At 38.1% G+C, this 12,673-nt stretch overlaps 2 protein-coding genes across 6 annotated transcripts in view; one reads left to right on the top strand and one right to left on the bottom strand.

Moving 5' to 3' along the window:
• The window catches only part of LOC121736860 (cyclin G), a 39,108-nt gene extending 28,211 nt beyond the window's left edge, over positions 1-10,897 (top strand). For all 4 annotated transcript variants that reach the window (XM_042128323.1, XM_042128322.1, XM_042128321.1 and 1 more), the window contains 7 exons: positions 1,452-1,567; positions 1,919-2,046; positions 2,796-3,074; positions 3,514-3,623; positions 4,514-4,639; positions 5,051-5,139; positions 8,610-10,897. In XM_042128323.1, coding sequence (XP_041984257.1) covers positions 1,452-1,567; positions 1,919-2,046; positions 2,796-3,074; positions 3,514-3,623; positions 4,514-4,639; positions 5,051-5,139; positions 8,610-8,691 — 930 coding nt within the window. In that variant the 3' untranslated portion in view covers positions 8,692-10,897. The remainder of the gene's footprint in view (positions 1-1,451; positions 1,568-1,918; positions 2,047-2,795; positions 3,075-3,513; positions 3,624-4,513; positions 4,640-5,050; positions 5,140-8,609) is intronic.
• Positions 2,281-12,661, bottom strand: LOC121736861. 2 transcript variants are annotated; one of them, XM_042128325.1, is made up of 3 exons: positions 12,544-12,661; positions 11,257-12,278; positions 2,281-2,293 (listed from the first exon to the last, which is right to left on the bottom strand). In XM_042128325.1, exons 1-2 carry the CDS (start codon positions 12,572-12,574, stop codon positions 11,260-11,262), a joined length of 1,050 nt encoding a protein of 349 aa, XP_041984259.1. In that variant the 5' UTR covers positions 12,575-12,661; the 3' UTR covers positions 2,281-2,293; positions 11,257-11,259. The 2 variants fall into 2 exon arrangements, with proteins under 2 accessions (XP_041984259.1, XP_041984258.1); XM_042128324.1 differs by lacking the exon at positions 2,281-2,293 and having other exon boundaries at positions 11,161-12,278.
• Between the last annotated feature and the right edge of the window lie 12 nt (positions 12,662-12,673).

The raw sequence follows: 12,673 nt of genomic DNA, 5'->3' as shown, positions 1-12,673 counted from the left end.
GCATCTTAACTTAAATCGTAGGGGTGTGATCATAAAATATTTTACTTCAAAATTCTGGAATAAAATAAAATAACTAATAAAGTAGGATGTAGAAATGCAGATTAGCAACTTTAATTTTCTTACTTAAACTCAAATTACAATGTTTTGTTCTTACCTGATAAGTAAGAACTAGAGATCGCCCAATGGTCGAAATTCGACCTTAGTTTCAACGACATTAGGACTACTACCTACATTTTGTAAACTCTTGTCTCTGGGACTTAGCTGATCTCAGACTGGCCGTGTAAGCATTGTCTAATAGTATCTCAGATTCAATAAAAAAAACTATAATCCATTTTCAATTTGTCAACTTGTTGTCAACAGACTTCAACCATAAATAAAAGAGTATAATTCGTATGTATAGGTTTGTCACTCAAAAATCTGTCATATCGCATGTGTGTGTGATGTAGTGTGTGTAATGTTTTGTTTGTTAAAAAAATGTATGATAAAATCATAATTTCAAAATAATATTAGTTCGATGCACTCCTTCACCATATAAACTATAACTTTGAAAAATTTCGTGCACCTACGTTTCCCCATTTTTCGTAAAAAGGGTTACAAAGTTTTTCGTTCGCGTATTAATATTATGATAGTTACCTACTTGGTATTATATTTACAAAAAATTGTGTAACTATAAAGTATGTTTGCATATTATATATATTTTTTGTTAATCAGGGGGATTTGCAATTTATGTACACATGAAGTTTCACCTCTCCCCCTCCTTGTCACACTTCGTCGGAATACTTTTTGGATGGCCCCAAATGTACGGCGACTTGCCAACCTCCTTTAGAACCTGTTAGTTAAACAATTGGCAACCCTAAATGATCAGTTTGACCTCAACAATAGCGATTTGCATATTGCGAAGGCCCCGTGTTGTAACGTGGAAGTACGTGATTGGCCGGCGCTGTGAAAGTCAACATCATCAGCCCAACACACCATAACTGTAGGGTTATGTAAGGGAGAATCTGTAACCGAATATGCTGCTGGTGTCCTTTAGAATAAATAAATAAATAAATAAATAAATAAATAAATATGTAAATGAGACTTACACATTACATTTGTGTGTAGTATGTTGTGCATGTGTGTTAGGTAAACTACGATTTTCATGTTAACTTATTTTGTCACCCATTAGTATTATAATATTGGTATAGTATCTCAAAAAGAAGTCCAGCGATATATTACGTAAAATCTGTCGCTTTAAAAATAGCTTACATTCCCATTGGCTGCCTTATTTCTCCGCGCCAAATCAACCTATCAGCTGTTTTAAAGTCTTATCATATTTAGCCTGATTTTGATGGAACCGGCCACTGTCACCATGACCTGTGTGGAAGGCATAATTACTTTTATAGAATGTTATTGTTATGTGTTAAATTCGTTGTTTTAATGTTAACCGACGAATAATCTTAATATTTCAGAACGGTGAAGTGACAATAGGTGCTCGTGATGGTGCTGCTCACGTTCTCCGCTGCCTCAAGGTGTGGTTCGACCTGCCCACCGATGTGCTCATCAGCGCTATCAACTTGTTTGATAGGTAAGTGCAAAGACATGGATAATAAGCATTAAGCTTAGATGGTATTGGCACAGCAGTCAGCAAACTTGGCAGGCATGGGTCAAAAGGTGGCTAAATTAACTAATTAATGCTTGCTACATTTACAGCAATTTCAGTCATGAAATCCTATTTTATATTCTAAATAATTTAGGTTATCGTAACGTGGCGATTGGACATATTATTGGCCCTTCAAAATCAACGTGTTGCAGCCTATCCTTACTTTAGAATCGATATGTAACTGACAGTCACTGTCTGTGAGGTTGTCAGACAGTGATTGTTAGTCCTGTCCTTACTTTGAAATCCCTCTTATAACCAACTCACTCTGTCCACCAGGTTCCTGACGAAGATGAAGGTGCGTCCGTGCCACGTGCCGTGCATCACCGTGTCCTGCATGAACATCGCCATCGACGAGTACGCCGAACTCAACAAGCAGCCCCGGAATGTCTCCATTGAGGAGCTCGGTATGTATCTTCTTTATCTATGTTTAGGCTTAACCGCAATCAAGCGTCATTTCACATTTTCGATGCCTATTATGAGTTATGCCCTGATTATAGATCTTGCAGATTAGTTAAAATTGTATATGATATTGTTTTATAAAAGAAGATAGAGCTAATTTAAAAGAAGATTAAGACTCTTCTTGAGAACACTTTTTTAGTAGCTTATTTAGTTGTCTACCAAACCACATCTTGTAAATTTATTTCTAAAGACCTCAACGCTTTTTGTTAAAAATGTACCATCGAAGAAATTGATTGAGGCAGTTGACGGATCTAGGAGCCAGTCCACACGTCGCGTTGCGTCAGCGTTGCCGGTTGCGTCGACGCAGCGCTGCCGTTGCGTTGCTTTATATACGAATAACCAAGGTGTTCACACGGCGCGCTGCGTCCTCGCAACGCACACATGAGCATGATGGACAGCCCCCGAGAAGAAGGGGGTTCAGACTGCTTCGCAATAACGCTGCGACGGCGCAGCGCCCGCGTATGTGGCCGGCTATGCGTCAAAATATTTGCGTTGCGACGTTAACGCGACGCGCCGTGTGGACTGGCTCTAAGTCATTTGGTCGTCTTATGTCAATTCAATGTTAGCTGTGATCAGTCGGATGGGTTTGACTTAACGCGACCAAATTACTTAGGTCCTCCATCTACCTAGGAATCAATTTCTCTGAATGTACCTCTATTAGTTAAGGTGTATCTATAATAACTCGTTATTTCAGTGTCGGTGTCGCAATCAGCGTGCACGGCGGGCGACGTCGCTCGCATGTCGCGCGTCATCAGTGACAAGCTGTCGCTCGCCGGCCGCGGCTCCGTCACCGCGCTGCACTGGGCGCGGCTGCTGCGCGCGCTCGTCGTCGGCGCGGCCGAGCAGCTGGCGTTGCCGCTGTCGCTGCCCGAACCCCAGCTGCTGCAGCTGCTAGAGATCGCCGCGTGCGATGCTGCCTGCGTCAGCGCTAGGACGTCGGAACTAGCGTTGGTGCTGGTGTGCCATCAGCTTGGTGAGTTTATAACTTCATATCAACACAATATTATGTTCCGCATAGCTATGTTTGCGTGGTTTGTCCATGTCGTTCCTCGATAAAAGATAGCCCAAGTCCTTTCTCAGGACTCGGGAGTGTGTTATAACTAAATTTCACACCAATCGATTTCAAAGATGCATTTTTATTTGATTTAAGCATAAAAATATAGTATACTGTATACCAGAAGTGTTAACATTACGTTGGCGAAATTCCGATGACAACGCCACAGAATACACTTTAGGAAGTTTAGTCAAGGCCGGATTTATAATTTTTAAGAGTATAGGCTACTTTAATATTGCCTCCCCTATGTACGAACTATGCCGTCATCATAGGACGCTGCCGCCCATAGGCCATGGCCTATACTGCCTATACATATATCCAGAGCTGAGTTTTGTACTAACGATATTTGTAATTACAGAGATCCAGCTGGTGGAATGGAGCCGCGTGGCTGCGGAGGGCGGGCCGCCGGTGCCCGAGGAGGCCTACTGCATCTATGAGTTCGCCGCACACCTCCAGGCGCACTGCAATGTGAGTACACACATTGTACTAACTGTATGATTGTATTACATCATCGAAATATCCATTCGACCTCTTAAATATGACTTTAGTTAGTGTCATCATCACGTAACTAAAGCAATTTAAATTGTATGACCGACTCAAGCTTTTTTTCAAGTGCACAAATGCCGCAAATGCCGGCAAAATGATTTATCCGCGATTTGTCATTTTTAATTGGTATGTCTACTGATACATTTAAAATTGAGCGATTCGGACGTTACTCATTTAAACGCATAATTTTTTCTAAACAGTAAAAACGTGCAGTTCAAAACGTGAAAGCTAGAAAATGTGTTCATTCGATTTCACACTGCCTTACAAAACAATGGTAATAATCTATAATTTAACTGTAATAAGTTACGCCTGTAATTTATGGTCTATGACGAATGTTATGACGTCAAAACTGCAATTGTTAATCGTCTATTACATCTTGTTACTAAACGTAGTTACGTCAATTATACTAGCTACGTCTTACAGGACGTAGTTTTTACGTAGTTTGTGGGTTCAACAGGTATAATAATCTCAAGGAACAAGGCCTAATCGTCAATATTGAAAATTCAATCGATTTTGCGGACTCACTTTTTTAGTTTCGAGTTGTACGATACATAATTTATTGTGAATAGATGTTAAGCTTCATATTGATTTGTACGCCGGAGTGAGGTTATCACGCGGAACATGCACATTCTTAAGTTTAAAACTAATATTATAAACGGAAAAAAGTTTCCGTGGTTTCCTGGGATTCAACATTTTTTGCGACCTAACTATAAACAAATCGATTCAGTGGTTGAAACGTGAACTAAAGACCGTTAACTATTATTATCCTTATAAAATAAAACAATCTCCTAAATATGAACTGTTTGTTTCAGATGACAGACGCGTCGCTGACGGCGACTCGTGCGCGCGTGCGTCGTGCGGTTGCGCGGTACGAGGCGCACGGCGCGGCGCCGCAGCGGCAGCGGCTAGTGTGGCGGCTGTCTGAGCGGACCCTCAAGGTAAATATGTCTATTTGTGAAAATAGATCACACTAAAACAAAAGAAGCGACGAAAGCCAAGCAAAATGGAAATGTCAAATTGTGTGATGCAGCTTTAACACTTTAATTTTGTATCAATTGTTTAGCGTTGCGTTGCGTTGTGTCTTCTGAGAGCCAGTCCACACGGCACGTTGCGTCGACGCAGCGCTGCCGTTGCGTTGTTTTACATACAAACAACCAAGGTGTTCACACAGAGCGCTGCGTCGTCGCAACGCACACATGACTGACAGCAGCGCCGTGACGTGCTAATTAAATTCGATTTCGCTATTATGCTTCTTTGCATCGCTTCCTGACGCCATTTATTGAAAGTATCTTTTACAAAAGGCCAATTTCTCATACCATCTTATCTAACGCAATTCCTTCATGTTTCAGGTGCTACGTCCGACCGATCGGCTCACCTCCCTCCTGCCCACCATCGAGGAGCAACACTTCGCTGTCGACGCCACGCCCACTAGAAACAGGTTAGCTACGCCCCGGACACTCAAATGGCCTTCACGTTGGACCATGATGGATAGCCATGATTGCGTTGCTAGTTATCCAAACCATGATTGACTTGTTAGTTATGTACCATCGAAGAAATTGATCCCTAGGCAGTTGACGCACCTACATCATGTGGTCGGCTTATGTCAACTCAATATTAGCTGTGATCGGTCGGATGGGTTTGACTTAACGCGACTAGGGCAACGAAACTCGAAAACCCGGGCTTCAAAAATGGAACCCGGGTTTTTCGTTTTTTTGATTATTATTAAAGGCTAGACCTGATTTAAGGTATTTTTTTTTATGAAATAAGGGGGCAAACGAGCAAACGGGTCACCTGATGGAAAGCAACTTCCGTCGCCCATGGACACTCGCAGCATCAGAAGAGCTGCATGTGCGTTGCCGGCCTTTTAAGAGGGAATAGGGTAATAGGGAGGGTAGGGAAGGGAAGGGAATAGGGGAGGGTAGGAAAGGGAATAGGGTAGGGGATTGGGCCTCCGGTAAACTCACTCACTCGGCGAAACACAGCGCAAGCCATGTTTCACGCCAGTTTTCTGTGAGAACGTGGTATTTATCCGGTCGAGCCGGCCCATTCGTGCCGAAGCATAGCTCTCCCACGTATAAATTTACAGCAAACTAACATAAAAATTCTTCATCTTTATAAGATTATTATAGATTTAATTATTTCTATTCATAATTAAACAAAATCTAATATTTTATAAAGTAAAAGTTTCGTTTTTAAAGCGTCGTCACAAAAATATTTATTCATATTGTGAACATCCTACCAAACTATTCAATGTAAAAAAGCCAAGTCTCTTAAAGCAATCTATCCATCGCAAAAAGTTTTCAAATCTCATAGAAGTATAATACTTTTTAATCAACATTCAGTGACTGACCACAGTTTTCTTCATTTTGTGATCAAATGCTTACGAAATAAAGAGAAAAATTTCAAAAGAAAACAGCTTCCAAGAGTTCTATCTTTCTAAGTCTGCTGAAAGTACCACTGAGGAAATTGATTCATAGGCAGTTGACAGACCAACGTCATTTGGTCGGATCATGTCAATTCAATGTTGATTGTGATCTGTGGGCTAGGTTTGACGTAACGCGACCAAACTATATAGGTCCTCCATCTGCCTAGGAATCAACTTCTCTGATAGTACCTTAGATTTTTGATAATGGACAAGTCAGCCGCTAGTTGGTAACAAAACGTTGTAACTTGGATCGACCGTAATTGCTGATAAAATACACCCATCAACAAAGTCTCTATGAAAGAATATCTAAAAACCTATCAGGAATTTTGAAGCGAGCCCTATTATATCCCACAACCTGAGCATTTTTGTGGTACACTTTACCGAAACCACAGAATATATATTAGTAGTACCAACCGAAACCCGAAAAAACACGGAAAAAGTACCACGCCTATTGATTTGTGATTTAGTATAATAAAGTTTATTTATATTATGTAGATGTGTTATCAACTTATCATCGGTTACTCAAGGTTTGGTTACAATTAAAATAAAAAAAACTGTTTTTATTACCGTGGCAACTCGGCTTTTAGCTAGTACTAATTGATTTTTACCTAAAAATACATTTTTGTGCCTTGCTATGGTATGTGGCCCAGTCTTCTTTGCAATTTAAAGTCTATTTTATAGTCGTCTAACTTACTAAAAACATCTTAAAGCTTTTTGTCGTTATTTGTTATATATTCGCAATAGTCATAAATCATAATCGTATCAGATAACTGTGGACTAGTCCTAAGTTGAAATAATCTAGTTAAATTAACCCAGTATTAAGATATTGCAACCAGTAAAATAGCTCTAGGAAAGCAGCCCCTAGAAACCGACAAAACCAACCAGAGGAGTTTCCATCAAGTTGGTTCTTATGATGTGAAACCATTTTGTATTCCAGCATTACAGTCTGAAAAATGCGGCAGATTGCTTTTCATGAGCCTCGGAGACTGATGGTGGTAACAAATAATAGGACGAGTGATCTTTCTATAGCAGGCCCTGGATGGCATACTCACTGCGGAATTATTAATACAGTGATTTTAGTGAACCCAGATGAAATACAAGCCGGGGTTGTTATCAGCACCAGCACCAGATACAATTTATTTGTGGACACCATGGTTTATCTTCCAAATTCATAAAAAGCAACCTTCATTTGCTGAGTGGTCTGGTCTGGTCAAATAAATGGTTATCTGACATGAATTCTGTCATAATAGACTAGAACAAACAACGACAAAATTTTTTGAGGGATTTTCCAGTAAGATAGAAAATTAACTTAAATTGCAAAGAACAATCGGCTTAGCAAAAAAGCAATTTCAGGTAAAAACTGTGGCACAAAAATTTTGTCACAGGTATAAAGTATGCCAAACATCAATTAGGATTAAGTAATTATAAATAATTTGACAATCAGCATTAAAAATGTAAAAGATCAAATAAAGATTTGCTGGCATACGTTTTATATTAAAGCTTATTCTTCAATTTACTGCCTTCAAAAATTCGATATAGATTTAATATATTTCATAACATGCAAATTACATTTTAGTAATACATGTATTTGGGGGTGAAGCTTGTTCTTACGCGTAATTTTGGCCCGAAAATCTATATTTTTAAGATTTGATGATTTCTGATCTTAATCAGTAATATAGAAGAGGTTAAAATAGTCGCCTCAATAAAAGTATGATACGGCGTTGCCCGTTCGGCGTTTACCCGAGACTTGGTTTGGCAGTGATGTGACCCGAAACAAGGGTATTTAAATAGTATTTAACTGGGTAGGTGCTGGCAATGGTAGAAAATCATATGTAGCGTATTTTCGCATTGTTAATATTTAAATTGTACAAAAACCCGAAAAACCCGGGTACCCGGTTTTTCATTTAACGAAAACCCGGGTTTTGAAATATGGGCCGGGTTTCGATGCCCTAAACGCGACCAAATTACTTAGGTCCGCCATCTGCCTAAGAATCAACATCTCTGATAGATAGATTTAGTAGTTTCATCGAAGGCCAAAATGCTTTTCTATACGAACGTAATCATCTTTCATGATGGGCTAACGTTCAAAGACCTAAGTTTCTAGAAAGTTTGCACCAAATGTCCACACGCGTTGTCTTATGTGTCAGCGTGTGTTACTGCGAAACCGGTGCGACAGTACTGTAGTGGAATGGCGTTCTGGGTCCGCTCTGTGGCGGATACGGGTGCAAGACTGTTACTACAATTATTATTTTATCTGACATATATTATTATCCTATATTCAACAAAACTTGGCAAATACTGTTTAATAAGTAAAAGTTAAGACTGATGACTTTACTCTCAAATTATTATCAAAAATTTGGGCCTGTCTGTCTCGATAGCAATTTAGCAAGCTTTTCATCGTAATTTGTCAAAAATGTAACGCGTAACAACGTAGGAAGATAATAAATCTAAACATTGTATTAAATGTAGTAATATATTTTCAGATCCGGTAGCGAGAGCAGTGAGAGCGAAGAGACCTCGGACTGGCCGCGCAGCCCCGTGCTGCCCGTGTACTGTGACAACTGACAGCGGCGCAAGTGCTCACCGTCGTAACGGACACGCACCACTCACGCTGCCGCGGGACGAGAGAGAAGGAGATACACCCGAGACGGCGATATTTTATTTTTAAATTTACATTTTACACGACGGACGAAGGAACTGCCCGCGGCGCCGTGAGCCGGTACACCCTTGTTATCGTCATCACGTCATATTTTAGCACAATTGTCGTAGAGAATTTGTACTATTGCATCGATTTTTTTATAAACTGTTAGCTCAATTTTATATCTAGTGATCCCACTTTTGAAAATTCAAAATTCCGTGATCCGATAGTGAATCTAGCACCTGTGGTGCAAAAATGCAATACTGTTGATGTAGATCTTGTCACATTTGGGCCAGAGTTTGAGGCATGCGTCGATTCCGGGTGCCAGTGTACGCGAATGCCGAAAATGTCCAATTGAAAAAAAACTTAGACGCCTCCGGAAGGGCATTTAAAAACATGGGAATTCTGTACACTACACCCGGGGTCTTGTTCGAAATTCGTATTTAAGGCGTAGTATTATTTTTAGTTTATAAAAGAAGCGACGGCGGCGTCCTCCGTTCAGCCGACTTATCAGATGAGAGCTTTAATGGTTTATTAGGTAACAGTGGACGGCGGGGCGGCCGCCGCCGGCGCGTCGTAGCTTTCGTACTGTGATTTTATAAAGGAAAATAAAGAAAAAAAATTCCATATTTTATAGTTAAGCTAATATTTCTTTAAGGAACGTTTGGGTCGCGGCGTAAAAGCTGTTAGGGATAGTTTTTATACTGCGACCGTGTGTGTTGAATGTGTGAGAAATAATGTCCACCGAAATTACATCCGATATGATTAAGTAGTATTATACGTTAATATATTTCTGACTAACTCGATAGGGGTTTAAAAATTCAAAATTATTATTATAAATATTTTTTTCGTTTATGATTCTTGCGTTCTTTCGTATCGTATAATTAAATTTATTAATTAGCTATACCTTAATATATAAATGAATAAAAAAAATTATATAAATATCGAGAAAAAAAGAAAAAAAAATGGATCTCAAATATTTCATTGTATGCAGATGTAAGGGAAAAAAAGAAAAAAAATTGATAAAAACACTTTAATGTTAGTGTGTGTTTTGCATTTTTTAAGCTTTTAAAATTAGCTTTTCTTATTTTACGAACGTGCTAACTTTACTGCCTGAATCGCAATCGGTTTAACGACTGCAAGATCGGTTCGTTCTTTCAACCCCAATATTTTAAAGCCCCTATGAGGGTTGAAATTAGGGGTTGAATACGGAATAATCGGAGGTCCCGGTCTAGTCCCGAACGATGATATCTAGTGCGAGTGCATAGTGACACCTTGTGTGTTCATTCGGGTTCATGTGAGAAACGTACTCTTAAGATCTAATCTGTGTTCGGCAACGCAATTGTCACCTAAGATACCTCATGCCATATTTTTTTAAACAGTTGGGCTATGATCGGTTATGTCTGTATGTTGGTGCCGGAATTGGCAGCTTAAAGTAGCATGCATTTAGTTTTAACGAGGTGTCTGTTGGCGGGTTGCGTTCCGAATGCTAATGTTTCTAGAATCCACACATTATCTTTGTATAAAAGCTTTTGAAAATCGAACATGCGCCGTTCCGAATTAGATTTTTTTTAATTCGTACTCGGTGACGGCGGTAAAATCTTAAGTATTTATTTTCATCTAATGTAGTCTACGAAAAATATACCGAAGGAATAATTTATTTAAAAATACCGAAAAAAATATCTCTAGTTTTTCTCTGTATCTATATTTAAAACGATGGACGATTTAGCAACTTTCGTATGTTCTGTATGGTGCAATATAAGCTTAGTGTTTGATTTAAAATTTGTATTGTCAAATAATGAGATGTGTATGCCTAATATTTATGTAATATGTTTATTGTAGTTTGGACATTCAAAAATACGTTTATTGTAATTGTTTTGTATGTATATTGACTATTGTTTAGTGAAGTAAGTTACTATTTGTGAGTACAGCGTCACCGAGTGGCTAATGACCTTCGGCGATCTTCCCGAAGGATATTAGGAACGAGGTTTGTCTGTACAGCTGTGTATCTCGTTGTTTGGCGTTGTGTAATGTGTTGTTGAAATCGTCCACCGTGTAGAGGGTGCGTTACGCATGTGCTGTAAGGTGATGAAAATCTCGAATTAGAGAGTAAATACAAAGGTTGCAATCTTATTACTTGGTTTTATTTATAATTTACCTTTATACCATAAGGTATAAGGCTTATGATTTTAAGTAAAAAAAAAGAAGCTCAGATGTTTCTATCTAGAGGCAAGTAAGTTTGCAAGCCACGAATAAGAAAATTATTATATTTTTAAGTGCATTGCGCATAATATATTTTACTGCAGATTTTTATCGGTACATTGAAAGTACAGAAGTTATAACAATAACAAAGTATGTACTATTATCCATACAACCGAACATAGAACCTTCTTTTATATAGGTCCGATAAAAGCAGCTATTGGTAAAATACTATGCATGTCTATGATATTCTATTGTACATTTTTACATAGGTACAGTTTGCTACATTTCACAAACTATTCGTAAACAATAGACTCTGAACTTCTAATCCTATCGTTTTCTGGTATTTGCTCATCAAAATTATATTTTTCGATCGCAACTGTAGTTTTCTTTATGTAGTCAGGTGTAGGCGGCTTGAACCATACTTTCCTCAACTTTTCAGTTATTTTCATAGAAACATCTGCACTTCCGTCACCAAGATTTCTCGTCTCAGCCTTTATTTCGCTGGAAGAGATGGTGCTGATTGTAGATTCGTCGGAATAAAATATTTCTGAAGAATCTCTGTATGTTGTTTCTATCTTTTTCCCTCTTTCTTTATTTTCTTTAGACATAGCCTTCAACAGATCTCGTATTTTCGACACGGATTTAGAAACTTTTCTCTCTTCGTCGTCTGTGTCGGCCGAAACTTTTTTATAAATGTTTTTAAATTTGTTACTTCTTGTTACTATTTTGAATCTACTTCTGTTTATCAACCATCCCTCTGCATCTTCCTTTGATTTTGAGAATATTTCGCTGTTTGGTTTGTGTCGGAGAATGCTTTTATGCTCAAAGCGTGATTTCTTTTGGGATGTGGTTAGAGTATATCTCTTAGAGTTATTTTTTGTTCTTTTCGTTTTAGGTCTTTTAGTTGCTTCGAATGAGATATCTTTTATGTTGGACAAGGTCGCTTTGTGTTTTTTTATTATCTTACGCTGGCTATCGCCAACGTGTAGTACTAATCTTGGGGTAATATATTTTGGAACTTGGTTTCGTCTACTCATTAATTTCTGCTTGACCATGTTAACTAAAGTTTCGAAATCGACCTTCTTTTCATTTACGATTATAAACTGTCTAGTATCAATTGGTTTATTGATTATATATTTATTATATCTTCTTGCATCTTGGGTATTATTTAGTAAAAGATCGAAAACTTTTTTTGTTAGATTATCGACTAGTTCTTCTGGTAAAATTTCTTTGATAATTGCCTTGATATCTTCTGAATTGCCTGTCGAATTTACTTGAGAGTCGACTTTACTAAAACCTATTATGAGATGATCTGAAAATAAAAGAGTAACTTATTAGGTAGGTAATAATAATTTCATTTAAGTATCTATTGGAGCCTACATAAGTAACTACCTAAATGCTTGTAGATTTTATTTTATCATATTTTAATCACCGACTCCAATATAATTCTAAACTCTACCTACCGCTTTTAAGCAACCCTTATTAAAATTAAAGAATAAAAACCCTTTTTGTTAACAAAGAATTTCATAGTTCAGTATTTCCTTCCTCAATAATAATTTTATACCCAACATACTTACACACTAGTACGAATAGCGATAAAAAGTTCATATTTATTTTCTTGCTCTACATAACATTTTTATTCCCTTTTAACATACCACCTACATAAATTTTATTTTAACATGAACCATGTTATAAGCAGAGATTTTG

Source organism: Aricia agestis, chromosome 19 (assembly GCF_905147365.1).
Source record: "Aricia agestis chromosome 19, ilAriAges1.1, whole genome shotgun sequence".
In the NCBI taxonomy this organism is placed as follows: domain Eukaryota; kingdom Metazoa; phylum Arthropoda; class Insecta; order Lepidoptera; family Lycaenidae; genus Aricia; species Aricia agestis.
The sequence above is the reverse complement of the archived record's forward strand: the minus strand, read 5'-3'. Positions and strand labels throughout refer to the sequence as shown.

Bases quoted from the DNA above. Each gene is read 5' to 3' on its own strand.
- LOC121736861 (XM_042128325.1), bottom strand. From the start codon at position 12,574: ATGAACTTTTTATCGCTATTCGTACTAGTGT. The intron at 12,279-12,543 runs GTAAGTATGTTG...TTTTATTTTCAG, and splicing joins ATCGCTATTCGTACTAGTGT to ATCATCTCATAATAGGTTTT.